The sequence below is a fragment of the Alexandromys fortis genome, unplaced genomic scaffold (assembly GCF_014885135.2).
Source record: "Alexandromys fortis isolate MF-2015 unplaced genomic scaffold, M_Fortis_MF-2015_v1.1 scaffold_155, whole genome shotgun sequence".
NCBI classification, from domain to species: domain Eukaryota; kingdom Metazoa; phylum Chordata; class Mammalia; order Rodentia; family Cricetidae; genus Alexandromys; species Alexandromys fortis.
Genome location: NW_026068052.1, coordinates 1021425 through 1043249, shown reverse-complemented (window position 1 = coordinate 1043249; position 21825 = coordinate 1021425). Strand labels below are relative to the sequence as shown.

Genomic DNA, 21825 nt, shown 5'->3' with positions numbered 1-21825 from the left:
CAGTGCTACCAGTGGTGCTGGAACTGCATGGTTCCAAGAGCTAGTGCTAGTAATCCTGCTCATTCCATCATTTGCAGGGCCTGGGAGCCCTGCATGGTCTCTTATTGTGAGTTGTTGGTCCTTGAATATCTCTTAAGTTTCATGGTTGCCTGTTTAGGGCCTGGTACTTTTAGATAGACTAGAGATGAAGTCCCTGACCTGCTCCTTTTTGGAAGGTGCATCAAGATGACTGACTCTGCTAGCCACATTTGGTGCACATAGACACTCATACATAGACACTCTTATGAGTGGCTCCCTGAAAGTTTGGCTTTAGAATTTTAGGATGTTCTTGGAAGCTGCTGGAACCTTTAACTTTGTAGCAAGGTCAAGAACTGGTGTGGACTCTATGGGTTTCTGTGTTTGTGTTAGGCCAACCAGGCAATGGATGGGCTATTCAGACTTTGGATTATATGTGCCCTAGAATACATAGCATTTTAGCAATGCACCAGGCCTCAGGTGCAGTAGAAGGGAAGCACAGCAGAACACGAAGTGATAATAATTTGAGGGTATCTGTAGGATGGCCTGGGCTCATCCACTTCACAAGCACTCGGAAGGGCCCCCTTGGGGGTTGGAGAGATGGCTCTTCCAAAGATCCTGAGTTCAATTCCCAGCAACCACATGGTGACTCACAACCATCTGTAATGGGGTCTGGTGCCCTCTTCTGGCTATATATACATAATAAACAAACAAACAAACAAATAAATAAATAAATGAAGGGCTTTCTTGGTGATAATACTATGAAAACTCAAAAGGAATCATGGGAGAATGAATGGCAATAAATAGGGAAGGTTGCTACCAAATGCCTGGAATGGATTAAGAAGCAGGATCACAAAACAGGGATGAGAAACTTGGGCTGGGCCATGGAGGATTTATGCAGGGGACTGAGGGAAGGCACACAACCCAGGCAAGACAGATGGCCTTCAGTAGGTCAGGAAATGGGCATGATCCCTAAGAGAGTTCTGTAGAAGCAGCCCCTTGCCTTTGTGGCTCTTAGTACTAAAATGTTTGCTCTGTGTTGGGAAACCTGCCTAACCAGTTCCCTCCAATTAGTTGTGTTTTCATTGTATTCTGGCTTGTTAAGTTTCAGGTGCCACAGTGGGTGTGCGAGGTGCTTATGATTTCTCTGGATCTTTTATACTCAAGCTTCACAATTTAAGATCTGAACTGCAAAGACTTTCGCTAGGTAATCTGTTTGCTTAGAGCTGATTATATCCTTGCTTTCCCCTCCACTAGAGAAGGGTCAGCTGAATTGAGGATTGGCAGTGCTCCTCAGAATATATATTACCCTTGTGGATGGGCACATGCAAGATCTCTTTATGGATATTTAAAAGGTCACCTCTTAAACAATATAGCTTCAAGACGGTTGGAAACATTGTTTCCTTAGAGAAGCAGGCTGTGGCCTTCAGTGTTGGTATGCTACAGACCAGTCTGGGGCTTGAACTTATACACTCCTGGAAGCTCTATTCCTTCTCGTGGTGATGGAACAGCACCAAAGGCGTCTTTGTTGTGTGCTCTTATTTATTTTCCCAGGCCATATATATTGCTTAGCTTCTTCTCTAAACAATTCAATATTTTTCTGCTTTGACCTTAATGATTGGAAAGTTGTAGGGGTACCCAGGATCTGTCTCTCCTTGGGGCTTTTTAGATACACAGCCATGGTCAGAGCTGGGAAGTCACCTTCTGCTGTGTACACAGAACACTGTGGCTATGGATTTGGGAATGGGAATATTTTTGGAAGCTTTGGTCTTTCCTAACATAGTGTTTCTTAGTGACCTCATTGATCATTAACTTAACCTTAACTTCTTAAAATTCTTTTTATTGAGCCAAAAAGATGGCTAGTGGGGGAAGGTGTTTCCCATTGAAGCCTGATGACCTGAATTTGATTGGCTGGATCCCACCTAAAGGTTAATTAAAGCAGATAACCAACCCCACAAAATTGTTCTGGGATCTCCACAATGTGCTGTGACATTCATTGTGAATAACAACAACAACAACAACTAATAATAATAATAATAGTAATAATTGAGGAAGAAGTTAAGTTCTTAAGTTAAAAAAGAAGTTAAGAGGGGCTGGAGAGATGGCTCAGAGGTTAAGAGCACTGGCTGCTCTTCCAGAGGTCCTGAGTTCAATTCCCAGCAACCACATGGTGGCTCACAACCATCTGTACTGACATCTGGCGCCCTCCTCTGGCATGCAGGCAGAGGCAGAATGTTGAATACATAATAAATAAATAAATCTTTAAAAAAAAAAAAGAAGAAGAAGTTAAGAGCCAGATGGTGGTGGTGCGCGCCTTTAATCCCCACACTTGGGAGGCAGAGATAGGTGGATCTCTGTGACTTCAAGGCCAGCCCAGACTACAGAGTGAGTTTCAGGACAGGGTTGTTACATGGAGAAACCCTGTCTTGAATAAAACCAAAAAAAAAAAAAAAAAAAAAAAAAAAGAGAGAAAAAAAGGTGGGGGGTTTCTCAATCTTTTAGTCTTCAACACAGCCATCCACAGGCAAGCTTCCTTGTGTACACACACAGTGGCAGATCATTTTATTATGTCATTTTTTAGGTGTGTGAAGACAAAGGTTTGGCTTTCTTTTTTTCTTTCTTGCTGTCTCTTTGAATCAGATGTTGAAATGGTTCTGTGTCATTTGGGCCTTGCATGTGGTAAACTTCAGTTCTGTGGCAGTGATTCAGTTTGACTTAAAAGGGGGCCAGTATCTATCTCAACTTCCTTAGGCTAAAGGTGGAGAGGAGGAGCTATGAGGGACATGGAGGAAGAAGGTGCTTAGAATAAAAGGTTTGGACCGTCACTTTTTTAGGACTCTAGGCTGCTTGACTGACTGTTGCTGATAGAAGGCCACAATTTTCTTTTCAATTCGTTGGCAATTTCATAAGGATATATTTGTGTGAGAGGGGAGGAGAGAGAGGGAGAGAGATGTATTTCGGTCAGTTGTCGTCCCTTTTGTTTGTGACCCACTGAGGTTAATTATGATTGCTTGCATGAGCATGAATGGCGAGTTATTTACTGGAGCCTGGGGAACTTCTCAGTGGCATGGAAGAAAATGACTCCCTTCTCTTCAGCAGCCGTGTTAGATGTTCCCAGTTTAGCATGCTTTTTCTTAAAAATTTTTAGATTAAAAAAAGACTTAATGTGCATGAGTATTTTGCCTGCAGATACATAAGTGTACCATTGTGTGCCTGGTGCCTGTGGAGGTCAGAAGCTGGGGTCTGGTCTCCTGGAACTGGATTCATTATGAATGGTTATGACCTACCATGTGGGTGCTAAGAACAGAACTCAGGTCCTCTGCAAGAGCAACAAGTGCTCTTAACCTCTGAGCCATGTTTCCGGCCCATAGCATGCTTTTCCACGATCTTAGATGATTGCTGATATCTTTTTAAATGTTTATTAAGGTTTAATGTATATATCTTTTTTGGCTACATGAAGCATGCTATGTGAGAGATTGGCTTTAATCCCCTGGCTTGTTCCCCTTTGCTGTGTTCATTTCCACACGAAAGCATACCATGATGATGATGAAAAAGTCAAGGCAATGAAGTGGCCTACACAGGCCTAGTAAGTGAATGTCACACCCCTCAGCTGGACAGTCCAGCTGCTCTTCACTGTGACCCAATCAGATATGGATGCAATGATGAAGCTTGCCCATACCTTTTATTTCTTCCTTCCTGGTCTTTGCTTACTCTGCCTAGAGAGACTATTTTCTCCCTATCTTTACCTTTGGAAATCTTGAACCTTTATTGAGACTCTATTCAAAAATCAGTACCGTTTTATTGCTTCTCAGGTGCTGTGTACTCCCTGGGAATGATCTAGGCTTTGCTTGTTGCTGCACCACACTCAGTGTGCTGTGCTCCTCTGTCAGAGGGCACGCTCTGCTAGGCTATTCAGTTAAGAATATTAAAGATTAAGAGCTTTCTTTTCTGTCAATCCAAAATGCAAATAGAAAAAACCTAGTACAACATTGTTTTGTGCTTCTCCTATTTAACACAATGCCTGCAGAAGGAATACTCCAAATGTACGTAAATAATGAAGGAATGGTATTTTATAGATATGGCCATATGGCAAATTAGTGTGTGTATTTTTAAAGATACCTGGCTATGACTTAGACCTCATGACATTTTTTTGACATTTAAGGGTCCTGATCTGATAGTGCAGAATGCTGTCCTGTGTACTGCTGGGTCTGACCTTCATCTAGGAGGATACCTTCTAGTTCTTAGAATAACATAATTTTAGCAGGAAAAGAGGAGGAGTAGACTTAGAGGAAAAGGCCATATCATGGGTTTGGAAAACAGACCAAAATCAGAAGAAAAGATCCAGACTCAGCAAGCGCTAGAGCTAGAAAGAAGCTCCAAGAATGTGTAAGAAATTCCCCCCCCCCCTTTAGACAGGAAAGTGGACAAAGTGAACTTGGAGGGCCCGATGTTCTGCTGAGTTATTTTCCTATTGGCAGCCTGATTGATAGAAAAGGAAATTCTTTATTCATCTTTGGGTTTGTAACTGCATATATAAGTTACAATTTCAAACTGAGATTTTATGTTCCTGTGTCCTTAACAAAGCTGTGGCTTAAAAGCATTGTCCATCCCTGTCTTTGGTGTAGGCTTGCCCATCATTCATAAAGCTGTCAAACAAAATCCAGATGGAACAGGTGCTACTTTTTAGTGGGAATTTGGAGTTATGTAACTTTTGACCTTATTTGCCAGGGAACTTAGAGCTTCTCCTGAAGTAAAACACTCAAGCCTGTACTTAGTGGAGCTGTTTCTCAATTTCTTCTTTAATCGACTTACATTTTTGGAAATGGTAAAAGGAACACACGCTGTGGTTACAAACAAAGCGAGCAGTACAGCTCCTAATGTGCATCGATAAGTGCCGCCTTTCTTGCCGGCTTTGATCAGGCTTTGTTTAATGTTGTTCAGTGCCTGAGCTTATCTTGGAAGATGTCATGAAGTTTTAGTAAAACCTTCAGATGTTTTAAGCTGACAAATTATTGGATTCTAGAAAACATACTTATATTACTTTCCCCTATGTTCCCCAGCTTGCTATTGTTGTTAGCAAAGGCCAAGCAAGCCCTGTTCTTTGGGTGCTAAAATATGCCTTATATTTCTACCCAGTCAACCCTGCCTTCTTATACATGTACATTCTAGTTTACCTTAATTCTTTTGTTTGGCTTTAGTTTTGGTTTTAATTTGTGAGGCAGGATCTTGCTGGTTGTCTTAGTTACTTTTTTATTACTGTGAAAAAATGCCATGACCAAGCACCTAATAAGAGAAAGCATTAATTGGGGGCTTCCTTACAGTTTCAGAGGGTCAGTGCATGGCCATCATGGTGGGGAGCATGGCTGCAGGAAAGGAGGCATGTCACTGGAGCAGTAGCTAAAAGCTTGCATCTGATCAACCAGCAGCAGGCAGAGAGAGCTAACTGGCAATAGTGTGGGCCCACCTTCAGTTGACACACCCCCTCCCAAAAGACCACAGTTCTTAATCCTTCCCAAACAGTTCTACCAAGTAGACCAAGCATTAGATCTCTGAGCCTATGGGGGCCATCCTCATTTAAACCACTACGCTGTGTATGCCATGCGCTCATGATCCTTCTGCCTGAGTCTCTCCAGTGCTGTGACCTACCAGCCTGGGCCACTATACCCAACTCCTGATTCATTTTGACATCTTTCTGCTCCTCCTTCAAACTTCTAAACTAAAGTGTGCTTAATACAAATTGTGTTCTTCTCCAATTTTGAAGCTCATAATGCTATTATGTATTGCTCATCAGTTAGAATTAGGTTGCTCCAGCTTGTGGGTCTTTGTAGAACATCTGACAGATGACTGCCTTGCTTTAGGTTGCATTGAACTCAGTTCATTTCAAATGCATTGAGTCTGGTCCTGACACATAGAGCTTGGAAAAGAAAGACCTTATAGACCAAATACCTTGTCTGCTGGCCTCTGCCTCTGCTCTTATTGTTGGAGTAGTATGCATTGAGAATTAACGGGCTTTTGATCAGAGCTTGTTACTGAAGTCCCCTATTTGTGCTGGCCCTACACACTCAGAGCTACTATAGGCTGGGATGGATAGTTTACTCAGGTGTGTTTGTTTCCAGAGCAAGAAGCTCTGGTGATAGGCTAGCTTCCCCAAGACCTGAATTTTGGAGTTTTGTTTTATATTTGCTTCCAAATCTCCTGCTCTTACATCCTACTGCATTTGAGAGTGGAGAGTAGATAGCTGAGCAGGTCCTACTTTGGGCTGCTACTGTGTATCTAGAAGCTGGGAGAACATAGAATTTGTGAAAGAATTTCCCCTTATGTTCACCGGGAATAGGGTATTTCTTTGAAAAGCAGGTATATATTTACCCACTGGGGACTGAAAGGCTACCATCTCACGGGGTCTTTCTGTCTGCCAAGACTACTATACCTGTGCTGTTATTGGGCTGCCTCTCTTTCCTCTCCTGTCTGACTGCCAGCCTCCCAGAATTCAGGGGGGGTGATCTCTTCACTTCTCATGTGTTTCAGGGCCCTGTTTGATTATGATCGGACCCGCGACAGCTGCCTGCCAAGTCAGGGACTCAGTTTCTCTTATGGTGACATTCTGCATGTCATTAATGCCTCTGATGATGAGTGGTGGCAAGCCCGACTGGTGACTCCACATGGAGAGAGTGAGCAGATTGGTGTGATCCCCAGTAAAAAGAGGTGAGCTGTCAAGGTTTTTAGCAAGGCTGTTTCTGACTTGTGTTCTCCGCCGCTCGCTCGCGCTCTCTCTCTCTCTCTCTCTCTCTCTCTCTCTCTCTCTCTCTCTCTCTCTCTCTCTCTCTGTCGTCGCCCTTCTCTCTAGTTACTTTATTTGTTTTGTGAGACAATGTCTCACTTTGTAGCACAGACTACCCTGGAACTTCCTGTTTAGCCTAGGCTGGCCTCAAACTTGTTGCAATCCTACTGCCTCTGCCTCCTGAGTACTAGGAATCAGTTGTGTTCCAGCTCACCAGGCTTGATTTTTTTTGTTTGTTTGTTTGTTTTGTTTTGTTTTCTGTCTTTTGAGACAGGGTTTCTCTGTAGCTTTGGAGCCTGTCCTGGAACTCGCTCTTGTAGACCAGGCTGGCCTCGTGCTTCCTGAGTGCTGGGATTAAAGGCATGTGCCACTGCCTGGCTCAGGCTTTGTTATTTATCTTTGTTGGCCTGTCATACTGTAAGTTCCTTGAGAGCATTGTATAGACCTTATTAGGCCTTTTAGAAAGAGTCAGGACTTGGGACAGGGTATTCACTGAATGAGCCAGTGTGGTTGCTGTGCCTGTCACAGCCCATTGCTGAGCCCATGTGCTGGCAATAACTAAACTTCCTGACTCCCAAACAGGGTTGAAAAGAAAGAGCGAGCTCGGTTGAAAACTGTGAAGTTCCATGCCAGGACAGGGATGATTGAGTCTAACCGGGTAAGTGGGGACCCCCTGGCCAAGGCAGGCAGCCACGGTGTAAAGAGGGGTGAGAGGCAGGAGAACTGGGAAGCAGGGGGCTGGCTCTGTCCTGCTAGGAAATTGCCTGCTTTTCAGCAAGCAGCAGGAACACTGAAAGCCCAGTTAGTGTGCGGCCCTGCTGTCGGGTGACTGATTCTGGAAGGGTTGGAGCTGGCTGACTTGGTGGGGAAGATGAAACCAGTTGTGCTTGTCTCCCTGGCAGAGCTATGGAGACCCTGAGCAGAACCTGGTGGTGTCATCTTGCCAAGGGCCAGCCCCAGAGCTTCTGCCTGCCTCCAGACAGGCCAGGGCAAGGGGACTCTCCCATCATTTTCCCTTATGAACTTGGGAAGCAGTAGAGGGAAAAAAGGCACGGAGTAGATGACTGTCAGTGGTACCTTGGGGCTGTGTCTAGGAGGCAACAGTGACCTTTACTCTGGAGGAAGCCAGTGAGTGATGCTGGACTAAGCAGAGCATCTAACATCCCTACCACATTTTCCTATAAACATGATTCTTCTTAACATCAACTTTCATTTAATCTCATAGACTCCATTTGTGGAAGATGGTCTTTTATTTAGTTCATCATTGTCTCCATTTTAGTTTTTCTTGCATGCTTTAAAATCCATTGTTGTTTTTTTTTTCTTCTGTCCTTCCCCCCCCCTCCATCTTCATGTTCTTTCACAGTCGATCAAAACGAAACGTAAAAAGAGTTTTCGTCTCTCTCGAAAGTTTCCATTTTACAAGAGCAAAGAAAACATGGCCCAGGAGAACAGCATACAGGAACGTAAGTAGCAGCAGAGTCCAGAGAGCAGACCATTCACAGCCCTGTCTTCTCGTCCTCAGTTGCCCCTTCCCTTAGAAGGAGTCGGTGGCCGCCAAGTGCTTGTCTGCGCACACATGCCTACTTCTAGTCAGGCTAGAACCTGGACTACACAGCCCCTCACTTATTCAATGTCGGAGGCTCTGAGGATGGCCCAGGCACCTGTGCTGGAAGTGTGAGACAGAACTGTGCTGTGCTGATAAAGAATGGTTTGCAGCTAGGGTCAGGGTTAAAAAATGGTTTTTCAGGAGAACAAGATCAAGGAACTAAGTGTTGCTCTCCTGGCTCCCGCTCTTATGTTTTCTTTCCCACCATTTCATTCATGCTTGTTAAGAGACGAGCCTGTCCCTCCCCAGAGCTCTAAAGTTGGGGGCTGCGTTTGGAATGCACACACACAGGCAAGTGTAAGGATACCCACGTGACTCATGGCAGGCTTCTTGTTATGCAGTTAGTTACCACAAGAAAATATTCCTGCTCACATGAGTTGATGTGGACACAGTGTTTGTTGCTCAGCATTATCTAAATAAAGATTTATTGAGAAACACAAGGCTAATTTGGTAGAACAGGCTGCATTAGGAACCAATTCAATCCTGATCCATCATCTTACCCTACCACTTGCCTCAGAAATTAGTTGCTCTGACAGTAACCTTAAATACCATGTCAGGTTTGTACAGTAGGTTCTCATTCATGTCATTGTGACATTGTGAATTGTAGATGTCTCTCATTTACCAATCACTCCTCCATCTTTCATGGAGCAATCTTGTCATCCAGGAGTGTGGGATCTGACAGGAGACTGACTAGTTCTGGTAGAAAATGGCCCCTAGTACCTAGTTCATGATTGTGATATGTGTGAGTTGTGGCCACTTGGGATAACCTTGATAGGACAAGATGTCTTCATCCAAATGAAGACCAGGGCTTACTGTCCTGGGCTTGCTCAGTGGCAGGGGACAGAGGAGGTTGATTCTGCTCATGAGCAGCGGGAACCTGAGACAAAGATCTGAGGTAATGTTGCCACAGTTTACCAGATAAGCCCAGAACCTCCTCATGGAGCCTAGCCTGGGGGGTGTCACTGTTTATTGGCCTAGCCAGTTGGGGGTGCCCATTGGCCAATAGGGTTGCAATTTTTTTGGTGCCTGTTTTCCAGAAACCTAGTTTAGGGAGCTTTGGATACCACACCACAGAGAAGTTTGCTTTGAAGGGCTTGGACAGATTGGGGGCAGTATGGTGGCACGTTCCCAGGGAGGTGATAATTCTTTCTGCACACTTGGCATATAGACGTGTCTCTTTCATGCACCAATGGGAGATGTGTTGCAGGGGCAAAGCAGAGACCTGGCCTCTACAACATAAATTTGATCAAAGAAGGTGTTTTTAAGCCCCAGAGTGTTGCCTGTCGTAGACTATGGGTATGTGGGATATAGACTACCTCAGAAAGACCATCTACTCCAAGGCCTTTTGGCCACAAGCCAAATAGCACCAGGGCCAGATATCTTATATGACATGGGCTATTCTTTCTTCAGCAGATAACTTCACTTTACTGTAGTTCTAAGTCTTCATTGGACTTTATACTCCTATCGCTGATGCTCACCTGCCTCTGTATTCTTCCTTCCCCTCGTTTTTCTCTTTTTTTCTCTTTTCCCCGGTTTTCTCCTTTTTGTCCCTCCCTCCCCTTCCTATACCCCTGCTGTCTGTGAAATCAGGACTTCCCTGGGTTAAGTGACGATTATTATGGAGCAAAGAACCTGAGTAAGTCAAACATACGCACCATTAACTGTATTTGTGGCATGAGTGGAGATCATGGGAGTGGGGATGTAGGGCACATGGGTGAAAGGGTGAAGGAGGGCAGTGTTTGTGAGAGCCTTTCCCATGGCAGAAGGAAATGTGTGTGGCTTCAATACCATTGTCCCTGGTATTCTAACAAATCTCTAGCATTCCTGTCTGTGTTTTCCTCCTACACCTCTGAGTGGTAGGGCTGGGTCTAGGTGCGTTAACAGGGTGCGTGCTCGCTGATGTTTAGCTTCCTGGGGAGGGTGAGGACCTGTTGCTTGCATCTTCTCCAAGTAACCCTACATCAAAAACTGCAGCTTTTCCAGTCCTTCTAACCGGAGACATGGTGAACCCCACATCTGAGCTGTCCCGGGGGGGGGGGGCAGGTGTTACCATGAGGCCAAGGCCAGCTGTCCATAGAGCATCTCTAAGGGACCAAGATGGCCTTGTGGGGCCACCTGCACCACTTAAGATCCATGTATAGTTAGTGCTTTTATCTCAGAAAAGCTCTAACTGACATCTCTATTCTAGAACTTAGTCCAGACTGAGGACTAGGAGGGCCTAGATGAAGGTTCCTTAGAAGCTACCCTTGCTTACTGCACGCATCCACAGTACAGCCTTATGGGTGGACTCTGTCCACATATGTTTTCCCTCAGTAAAAGATAAAGGTGGAAGACACAGTAACTGTCCTTGGGGGCTATTCAGGGCCGAGCCATGTGTCACGACAACTCAGCAAGTCCTTAGGGAGGTGGGCACAGCATATCATGGTCCTGGCTGAAACGAGCAGCGTCTCTCCATGTTTGGTATGTCTGTGTCTCATTTCCATTTGCCTGCTGTTCTTTTGAGAGGACTGCCATGTCTGTGCCTCCTGTGAATGCAGCTCTTTGCTTGAGCTTTCTCCGCCCACACTCCAAGATGGGCTGGCCCCAACTGTCTGTGATGGGAGGGCTGGCTTGTCTTCCAGATAGTCTTACTGGCTTGTTGTTTCTATGTATCTGACATGTGTTTTGTGATGGATAGACACACCCCCCACTGCTGAAGCCAAGCTTTCCTCAGCAATGGGAGAAAGGTGGCTATGGGTCCTCCTGAAGATCAGTGTAGTGTGCCTGGTGACTGTTCCATCATCCAGTGATGAGCCTCTAAGTTGGAGAGTGTCACCCGATTTTGTGCTTTTGGCGACTCTGTCTTGGGAGGAAATGTGTGAGCAGCAGCATGCCTAGACTTTTCTCTTTGACTGCCCTATTTCTCTCCTGCCCATTAACCTTAGGAGATGAGTTCTGAGGCAGGATTTGGAAGCCATCCAAATCAGCTGGCTTGATTCAGATAAAGAGAATGCTATGAAAGGGAGTAAGCCTTCTAGTGCCCATGGAGGGACTTGGCAAACTGAGTGGTCTCTGGGGACATGGAGAAGATGACCAGAACCTCAGGATTGGAGTTCTGCTTCCCAGTTGGTTGCCTGGATGTGGCGGGCCTCCTGTGACCTGACTTGATTGGCAGCTCAGTGTCTCTCCCGGTGCATTTGAGTTTGTGCTGCATGGGACCTCTCAGTGGTGTGTTCTGAATTGGAGTCTCTTTCTTGTTGGCTTGCAGAGGGAGTGACATCCAACACCAGTGACAGCGAAAGCAGTTCCAGTAAGTGTGTGTCATGCCCCCATGTCCTGTAGCTCCCCCATGTCTCCCAGCCATCACCATTCCACTGTTGCACCGCTGCCATCTCTGCTCAGAGGCTGCTGCTCCTTTTAGCCATGTACACTTTGAGCCCCTGGAGATGCCGTGGCCAGTTCATTCACTTTGTTGGATGGAATGTGTAGATTAGAGAGCGAATAAGTCCCATAGCTCTGCCCAGGATCTGGTTTGAAACCATCCCTGGGCTATTGGGGGAAGGGTAAACTGCCAATGATCAGGTCCCTGCCACAGGCATGTAGACTGTGGAGACTGCCAGGTTTACACATTTGCTCAGAGACCAAAAGTAAATGGCTTCTGACTTCCATCTGCCTTTCTGGGCACCTAGGACCACTTTAACTTCCGACTGGGTTACATAGTCAGGAAGGAAATTGTCCAGTATGCTTTGGGAGTGCCTATGGTTCAAACCTCACAAGCTTTGGAACACTGGCCTTTGAGGAGCCGCAGTGACTAGAGGTCTTAAGAACTCCACCCAGGAGTCAGTCTCAGGCTCAGAAGAAGCCCCATAGCAAGTATCCTGTGGCTCCATGCAGAGAAGCCATTGCTAGTTTGGGGAACGTAGGCACCCAGCACCAAGTGTCTTGGTGACTGTTTTAGGAAGACTTCTTGATTGCCAGGTTGCATGGGGTCCACCATGAGCAGAGAGCAGGCTCAGCATTGCTCTTAAAGGGCACTGGGGCCTTAGCTCAGATGTTCCCCACTTTCCAGATGCTTCCTAGATGTGTAAAGTGGGTAAATAGACCCACAAAGGGGTGACATTAGGCTGAAGCTTTGGTGCTGAGACTAAGTGTCTGGACTCAGGTAAAGTGACTCTGGCAGATGTGTTTCAATTGCTTGGAGCTTCTCTGTGGTTTTCTTTAGAATAAGGGGGCCACTGAACATAACCAACTAGTACCTATAAGTAGTTCCCTAGAGCTTGGGATAGTTTGGTAGAGACTTCTTGGCTTCTGGGTCTTGGTCCATAAATTGGGCAATATTTTACTGAATGAAACCACCCAGCCCAAGGCTGGTGAATGGCTTCTTAGCCTTCTTTTCAACAGAAGGTGATACTGTTGTGGTGGGTGTGGGCTATGGTGAGCACTATGTACAGACAGATCATAAAGGACTAATGTGTTTCCTTTTTGTTGCAGAAGGACAAGAGGATGCTATTTTGTCATATGAGCCAGTGACACGACAAGAAAGTAAGCCCCCTTCTGAGAGTCTTGCCTTTGTGCCAGTCTCCCGGTCATGGGGCTCAGTATAGAGGGTAGCTAGGGGGCAGGGGAGGAGGAAGCTTGGCACATCCAGCCGTTGGCTCCTCCCTAGCATCCCTGGGCATATGCCATGCTGCACATACTTTTGCACACTGCTAGGACGCCTTCCAAAGGGCAGGCAGAATTTGAGGAAAGCAAGGGAAGGTCTGTTTCAGCGGAGGCAGTGTGGTTGTAAAGGATGGGGGGGGGTGTATCTTCCCCTGGGAATCTTCTTTGCAAGAACCTGTGTGGAAATTTTTCCTGACTCTGTTGGAAAGGGAGATACATCTGATTTCAGACTTGTCTGGACCTAAGATTGTCAAATTTAAAGGCCCTTTGAAGTTTTTATAGTTAAAAACCAGAGAATAGGCATAGTTGCTTCACCTTGTCTGAGTGGTGGTCACAGAGCCTCTGTCCTCAGAGGTGGGGCAGGCTGTCCTGTGGGGCCTCTGCTCACTCACTGTCTTGTGCTCTCCCCAGTTCACTATGCCAGGCCCGTGATCATCTTGGGCCCCATGAAGGACCGAGTCAATGATGACCTGATCTCTGAATTCACTCATAAATTTGGATCCTGTGTGCCACGTAAGAGCCCAGGCAGACCCAGAGGAGTGAGGTTTGGTACTCTGGGAAGTATGTACTTTAAGACAGGGCCTAGAACCAGGGCCTTTGGGGACCTCCTGGAAGAGAGTAAGTAGCAACAGATGCACCCACAGTAGATGGGATTGGTAGGGTTGACATCCAACTTGGCTGCTTGATTTATGCTCCAGAGTAAAAGTTTGGGTGGTGATGGTCAGGATTGATTTTACAAATGAGGAGGCCCATCATTGTTTGGGTTTTTCTTTGTGGTGCTGGGGATTAAACCTAGGTACACAAAGTGGTTTGAGGAATGATCTGTTTGGTTTCTCTAACTCCCCTGCCAAGTTTTTTTTTTTGGGGGGGGGCAGGGTTTCTCTGTGGTTTTGGAGCCTGTCCTGGAACTAGCTCTTGTAGACCAGGCTGGCCTCAAACTCACAGAGATCCGCCTGCCTCTGCCTCCCGAGTGCTGGGATTAAAGGTGTGCGCCACCATGGCCCGGCTCCCATGCCAAGTTTTATGCCCTCCACCAGGCCATGTCTTAGGAATCTCTACCTTTTTGACCCATGTTAACCTCAGGCACCCTGTATTTAATATCTGGAGTTTGGAAGACAAATAGGCCAGACAAAATTCTTTCCAAATGCTTTTTCTCATTCATCTGAAAAATTGTGTAGTGGCCTTGTGTCCCTCCCATGAGAAAGGATGAAGTGGGCTTTTATAGTCTAGATCATTCTTTGAGACGCGTATCATTTCCTTCCTTTTTCCCTCCCTCCCTCCCTTCAGATACCACTCGGCCTCGCCGTGACAATGAAGTGGATGGACAAGATTACCACTTTGTGGTTTCCCGGGAACAGATGGAGAAGGATATTCAGGACAACAAGTTCATTGAGGCAGGCCAGTTCAACGATAATCTCTATGGGACCAGCATCCAGTCAGTTCGGGCAGTTGCAGAGAGGGTAAGCAGAGAAGAGATGGTCTGGCTACCCCTGAGCCATAGAAAGACAAATGCTCAGGCCTGGCACCCACTCACATTCACATCCTTCCCACACTGCCTACCAAAGCCATGGTGTCTCTCCAAGGGCCAAGCCCCCAGTTATGGCATATGTCTCTGTTGTGCAGCTCTCATTGGAGCACCAGGCAACAGGGAAAAAGGCCCTAGGAGCAGCGACCTTTTCTGGTTTGTGGAAGCCGTGTTCATCAGACTTCTTGTCACGATGACAAAACAACTTGGAGGAAACAGTGATTTTGGCTATGGCTTCAGAAGCTAGTCACTTGTGCTAGTGTGGGCATAGTAATGCCCGCCGAGCTGCTCATAGCCTGCTTGTCTCATGTAGGCAGGAAGCACAGAGAACCTGCTGTATGGGGAGCTTTCTTATTTCTGCCTTTTTGTTCCATCTGGGGTTTCCAAGGCCATGGGATGACAGTTCTTTCCCCTGAATTAATCCCTTCTGGGAGGGCCCTCACAGGCACAGCAGAGAGCTTCACTAATCTCAAGGGACTTCTTAATCTGATTCAACAGCGAAGACAACCACCACAGAAACAAAAAAAAAAAAAATAGGCTTTGAGGACTTCTCTGGGTGGCCCTCAGTTGATGTGTGGAATACCCCTTTATTTCTTGGTGGGGCCCTGTAGCCAGGGACTGGATGAACTGATATGGGTCTGCTTTTTCAGGGCAAGCACTGCATCTTAGATGTTTCTGGCAACGCTATAAAGAGACTGCAGCAAGCACAACTTTACCCCATTGCCATTTTCATCAAGCCCAAGTCCATTGAAGCACTTATGTAAGTGTCCATGGGACTCAGGTGACCTGGGAGAGGAAAGGAAATAGATGTGTTGGGCAGGGGTAGGACCCAGAGAAAGCCTGAAACCAACTCTGAGTGCCTGCTGTTCCTCCTGTTTGGGGGCCTGGGCATGCGCTTCCCTCCCAGTTGGGCTTTTAGACTTGAAGGCTTTGAGGAGGGAGTTTGCCATGCGCTACTCTAAGGTGTTGTTTAGCAGATTTTTAGGAACTCTAGAACATTTTGTTGTGTTAATTAAATCATAAGCTCTCTTTTAGAAATGCATTGCTTCTATGTCTTTGGCAGGGAAATGAACCGACGGCAGACATATGAACAAGCAAATAAGATCTATGACAAAGCCATGAAACTGGAGCAAGAGTTTGGAGAGTACTTTACAGGTAAGATCCAGGAGTCCGTGCGCTCCCGAGTCTGTGGGATCGGCCAGGCCAGCTCAGGGAGACTTAAGCAGAGCGAAACTGCCTGGGGAGCTTTGCAGTCACTGAGCACAGACCTTTCTCCAGCACTCAGGTTTCTTGTCAGCCACCAGTTAGCCAGGTTCTAGCACAGGCCACTCCCAGACACTGCTCCTGTAGGTTGCTTTGTTTTCTTGCTCTGTGAGATTGCATGTTCCTTCGACTCTTTTCCTCCCTGCTTTTCTTCCTGAATTTTTGTGCTTAGTAAATATTTGTTGATGTTTTCTTAGTGTGGTGTTTAAGTTGTCTGTCAGTCTGCACGTCACCTACTTTAGAAGGCCAGTTCTTAAAAGATTGGGAAGGTTCCCTTTAAAGTACGGTACTGGCTGTGTGCAGGTTGGCAATGAATAAATTCAAGCTCAAATCATTGGATTAGCCAAGTTAGGAAATTATTTACATGCCATGGGTCTTTGGAGTCCTTTTAAGCATCCATATCTCTGTCTTTGTCAAACTGACCCCTGACACAGCAGATGTGATGGCTCATAGGAGCTCTGCCTTTTGCCAGAAATTGTGGTTTCTGCTCTTCCTCTGCGTGACTGGGGTTTTCCAAAGCTTTGGGTGAAGCTGCTTTAGAATTATAGGCTGCCAGCCCATGGCAGACAAAAGCAATGGGAGCTTCAGTGACTGGCATGCATTGGGTACTCAGTAAATATCTTCACAATACATGCATTTCCTGTTCACTGCTAGTCTCACTGTCTCTGGCCTAGTTCAGCCAGATGTCCGGCTCTGGGCATCTAGCCAACTACACTTCTGCACTCAACTCTAGACAGTTAACACAAGAAGCCAGACCCATGTTTCTGTGAGCGCCCATCATCCCCAGGGACATTACAGGAGGGTTGGTCATGAGAGGCAGGACGGCTGGGGCATAGAGGGGAGGCTTATGGACCACAGTGATAACTTTTTCTCTCTCTCTCTTCACTTTAGCCATTGTACAGGGTGACTCACTGGAAGAGATTTATAACAAAATCAAACAAATCATTGAGGACCAGTCTGGGCACTACATTTGGGTCCCATCCCCTGAAAAACTCTGAAGAACCCCCTCCAACCATTCTCTTGTGAACAGAAGAAAACCAAGCCCTCTTCCCTCCTTCCTCTTCATTCCTGTCCCCATGGGGAGAACAAATGACTACTGTCAAAAATTGTTTTCTAGTCCTGTTCTTTTTAAAAAGTTTTGTTTTGTTTTAGTTAAGTTTTTGGGATGATGCCATCTCTCTCACTCATCATGTGACTGTGCCCATTCCTGCATGGACCTTTCCCAAGCACTAGCACAGGTGCAAATCCATCAGAGTTGTTTTTGTAAACACCCAGCAGAAGCGAAGAGAAGAGGACTGATGGACAGACAGACTCTGGACAACTGCACAGCTTGTGAAGTGAGCGAAAGAGCCCACGTGATGAGGTGCTCCTGGGCATTTCTACCCTGTATTGCTGGCTTGCAGCTCTGAACAGTGCAACGTAATGGCGACAGAAAGTATCTTATTTATATATAGATATATATATGTAATTTATATAAAATATATAGAAATTATTATATATATATATTATACACTCTTCTATAATATATATATATACACATACATTGGGACTAGAAAAATCTATGGAGATGTCCATCAATGGTACTATGTTATTAGAGAAATGCTTTAATTTTCATATTCCAATCAGATGACATCTTATGTTCCACCTGGTTGGGAAGGGGTTGACAACGGTAGTAAGTGCTATACCAAAGCACTCTCTCGAATTTGGTCATTCTCTTCAGAGCTAAGGTTTGCTCCAGGTGGGGCCAACCTGCAGCATGAGAGAAAGGGCTTTGACTGGGAGCTTGAAATTGGAGACTTGACTGAAAGCAGTTGCTGCCCATGCAGGGCAGTTGTTCCTGTGCAGAAAGAGAATGAATGGCTAATGATGCTCCGGATGAAATTGCCTATTGTTTTATGCCGCCTGATGTGTCTGCATGAGAGGTTTCCTTTTTGTTCATTTCTAAGCTGCTGTTAAACCAAAACCATGTCGTGCTACTGTGTCGGCCTTCTCATTCCTCCAAATTGTCCTTTTCCTATTTCAGTGAATGCGTAGAATCCTATTTGCCAGTGCTCTCAAGGCTTGTGAGGTTCTGAAGGAGCCAGGCCTGGGATACAGCAGGTAACTTAGGCCTGGCCATCCAATCAGCAGAGGGAAAGCAGGGGCTGGTGAGGGCAGAGAGGAGAAACTGTGGCTCAGAGTTCCCATGGTGGACTTAGCTAGAGGTTCCTTCATGGGGCCATTGGCAGGGATACAGGGTGCTTGCCTTTCAGCTCTGTGCTGGGACAGTGAAAGAGCACCAGGCTTGGCCAGCCATGTAGTGAGTTGGATTTGGGTTCTTTTCTTTTGCAACTGCTCCATTTGCCCTCCCCCGACCCCCTCACCAACAGCTGGTAGCTTACTGTTTCTTCAAGACGAAAGTAGACTTTAATGCTGTAAATTTGAGCTGTAGCGCTAAGACTCGCTTACTGGTGAGCTGTGAAATCTTGTTGCTTTTTCCCCCAGAGTCTGATGGCAGTGACTGGTCCAGGTAGTTTTCCTCCCGCCGCCAGTGCAGGCAGCAGGTGTGGTCCAGGCCCTACCCCACCCCACTGTGCTCCTTTGAAGCCAACGTGCCTCCCTCACCTCCACACTGGAGGGATGACGCAGGGGAGAACATAGAATTGCTTGGCCCTCCTGGGTTAGGACCATTGCAGGCAACTCGGTGTTGACACTTTAAAGCACTACCAGCCACATTCAGGAACTCTCTCTGGTCACAGGTATCCTACCAGCATAACGAGGCTAACTGTGACATAATGTGGGGCCCAGATCTAGGAGAAAGAAAAGGCAGCAGCTTTCTCTTGGGCAGTACACTGGATTGAAGGCAAAGAGGGATAAAGTGACAGATGATTGTGACTCTCATGAGGGGGGTGAGCAGGGAGTGTTGATTCTCTGATGGGAACTGACGTGTCTGTACAATGCTCAGCCCTCCCTCCAGGGAAGAAAAGCAAAGATTCAAAGTAAGCATGATAATAGTTGGTTTACCAGTGTTCCTTCCAAGGAGACATATATTTTTTAATAAATGATAGTTGCAATGAACCATGGCTCAGAGACCTTTTTGAAGTAGTCGAGGAGGGTGGTTGGGGCCCAACAACAGGAGGAACAACTCAGACCAATGCTTTTAGAGATGGGGGAGGAGGGCTCACCGGGCAGTCCTTGAGAAGAATGTGGCCCAGGGTGGTGCTGCAGCCTTTGCTACAATGACGCTAAGAGTGTGTACTTGGGCTTCACCCTGACCTAGAAGCTGCCTTCACATCACCAGCTACACGGGGCCCATGTCTTTGGTGGCAAATACTGATACTTTTCTAAAAGTTGGGTTGATTTGGAAGATGGTACCATAACAAAGACACATGCTAAAGAAGCAGGAGCCAGCCTGGCAGCACGGAACTGAGAAGAATGGTAAGAGAAAGCCACCTGCCAGCTACCACTTTACCACAGTGGAGGGAGCATGGGCCCCGGGGGAGAAGGTGGCAGGCATCCTTGTGGCCCTCAGACACTGGGAGAAGTGCTTGAAGCAGGTTATTTCTGACCATGGCTGATGCCATGCAGGCAGCTCGTGGGAAGAAACCTAAGGTACAAGAGTGAAACCTGAATGGTTGGGCCACCCCTAAGGTGTGTGGGCTGAGCCCCAGGAGGGATGATCACCTCCTCTTGTTTGTGGGCTTTCATGGCATGCACAGCTCTTGCCTCCATACATCCTCAGTTGTTAGAGGAGAACCCCTAACAGCTCTGCGGGGTTGAGGAAATTCACTTGGCAAGAGCAAAGGGAATAGAGTTGGCCTGTAGTCGCCCTGTGCTGAGAGTCCGTCTTCACAGTGGATGGCCCATCGAGAGGGAGGACAGCTGGAGAAAATTAAGCCCCAACACACGAAAACAACTGAGTAACTTGGGAAGGCCAAAGGGAAACGGGCCCTAGTGCGTGAGGCCTGACTGCCAGCAAGGATCTATGAAGTCAGGCGGGCTCTTCCCAAGTCTGCTGCTGACTGAGGCCAGGCCTGACTCAATTTCTTCTTCTTCTCTAACAGGAAGAACTCAAAATATCCAAAGGGTGATACCTATCTATAACTAAATAAAATACTTGTTACAACACTAATTACCAACTTTATCCTAATTTGAACATTAGCTAATGAAAGCGAAATCTTTACCTGAAGCAAATGTAGGAGTTGAGAGGCCAGGAATGAAGCTAATATGGACACAAAAGTATGAAGTTGAGGACTTGTATAGCCAGACAAAAGGTGGGGCCGAGAAGGAACCTTTGGGCTCAAATCGAACAGTCACTTCTAATGGCCACCAGAATCTTTCCTGAAGGGACATTCCCTGCCTAGTTTTAAGCACTGTTTAAGCCGAGGGAGCAATGAGATGAACGGGGTTCCCAGCATTCACTTTTTCAGGACAGCCAGCAGGTTAGTGCTGAGCACAGCGCAGGCCCAGAGGCCTCATTCTCCACATGGCTGGTCCATGGCCACTTAGTCTTGCCACTTCAAGTTTTGTCTATCGGCCTGGTTTCCAGCTGGGCTTCCATGTCCTCAATTCCACTAATTTTTTTTTTTTTTTTTTTTTTTACCCATTCGGTAATTTCCTAGGCACCTCTAGGACATTGTATTATCATTGCAAATCATTTCTGAAGCTCAAATCCCAATTTCCCCCAAAACCTCCATCACTTCCAAGAGAAATCAGAACTAGCTCCTGCGCTTCTTCACCTCCCACCAGAAGTGTTGAGACCTGGGCTTTGTCAGAAACTAGAACCTCAACAGTGACACCCTAAGTACTGTGTGTGTGTGCAGAGCCATCACCACTGGGCACGGTGACTCCCAGTGGGTTTTTCCCATGTACATCAGAGTGCATGAGCTACTTCCTAAGGCTAGCCCTCCCCGACTTGGTTGCCCGTCAGCACTCGGCCAGGGAGGAAGAGGCAGAGGCGTGCTACTTGCCCCGTTGTCCACCTCCAGAAGTCCATTGCTCTTTGGTGTGGCCTGTCAGCCCTTGGCTTTTTCTTCCATGGCAGCCTCCTCCAGCCATTTGCTTTCCCTGAAGGCACCCCCCGCCCCCTCGCAAATACCCTGAGTCTTGGTTCTCTGCCTAGAAATGCCCACTCCCCCTTCATAGTTCCCTAGAAGACCCATTAATATGTGAAGACTTGGTACAAGAATCTCATTCATTCCCTCTCACGGGGCCGCACCCTCTTCCCACCAGGAGATAGAACTGATCTCTTTTATACCTTGTCATCTTTGTCACCATTCACACATGTGCTCTCGTCATTCATTGCCAAGAGCAGCTGGGAAGGAGCTGCCTTATCACTTTCCTAGGTAAGGAAACTGAGGCATGGTGTGATCATGTGGTTAATAAGTCACAGAACCATGAGCCAAACAGCCTATGGCTACAGCAGCTGTGCTCCCCGGCACCCCAGCAGCCTGTACCTTTGCTCAGGACATGGGAGCTCGGCTTGCCCATTTGTCCTTCTTTCTGAGAGCAGTTTCGCTGCTCCCCCCACACCCAAGTGCTGCCCCAGAGGGTGGAGCGGATGAGTGAGCAGCAGTCTGTCTCAACCCTGGGAACAGGGATCTGACTAGGCTCCTGCCTGTGGGCGAAGCTTTGCTTTCTGACCTTGCATCTTCCATTGGGATCTTACTCCATTTGCTTAATTTCTATTCACTTTCGAGCACTCTGCTTTGCTCTGCTCATTCCTCTTTGTGCTCTGCTGTCCTCCCAGAGCTAACTGACCACCCACCTTGCACCGCGGACAAGCGACAACACTAGGGCTCAACCACGGCTATCCTTGAACAGCACCGGAAAGCGCTCAGATGCCAGCCTTTTTCCCCAGCAGGACATTTCGGGTCCTGTCCCTACTCTCCACAGGGAATCTCATTTAGCTCTGAGCAGAATCCTTCCCTTCCAGTGTTCACCCAGCTGGCAGATCTGTCCCTGTCCCTGTCCCTGTGGGTGCACCACATTTTCCTATCCCCAGGCTCAAACCTGATC

At 46.8% G+C, this 21825-nt stretch overlaps 1 protein-coding gene across 7 annotated transcripts in view; it reads left to right on the top strand.

Moving 5' to 3' along the window:
• Positions 1-18885, top strand: part of Dlg3 (discs large MAGUK scaffold protein 3) — a 51871-nt gene extending 32986 nt beyond the window's left edge. For 6 of the 7 annotated variants that reach the window (XM_050119644.1, XM_050119642.1, XM_050119645.1 and 3 more), the window contains 10 exons: positions 6541-6717; positions 7376-7451; positions 8157-8256; positions 11647-11688; positions 12870-12920; positions 13452-13553; positions 14328-14500; positions 15216-15325; positions 15629-15720; positions 16720-18885. In XM_050119644.1, the coding sequence (XP_049975601.1) occupies positions 6541-6717; positions 7376-7451; positions 8157-8256; positions 11647-11688; positions 12870-12920; positions 13452-13553; positions 14328-14500; positions 15216-15325; positions 15629-15720; positions 16720-16826 (1030 nt within the window). In that variant the 3' untranslated portion in view covers positions 16827-18885. The remainder of the gene's footprint in view (positions 1-6540; positions 6718-7375; positions 7452-8156; positions 8257-11646; positions 11689-12869; positions 12921-13451; positions 13554-14327; positions 14501-15215; positions 15326-15628; positions 15721-16719) is intronic. The other variant, XM_050119643.1, reaches the window with a different exon arrangement.
• The last annotated feature ends 2940 nt before the right edge of the window (positions 18886-21825 follow it).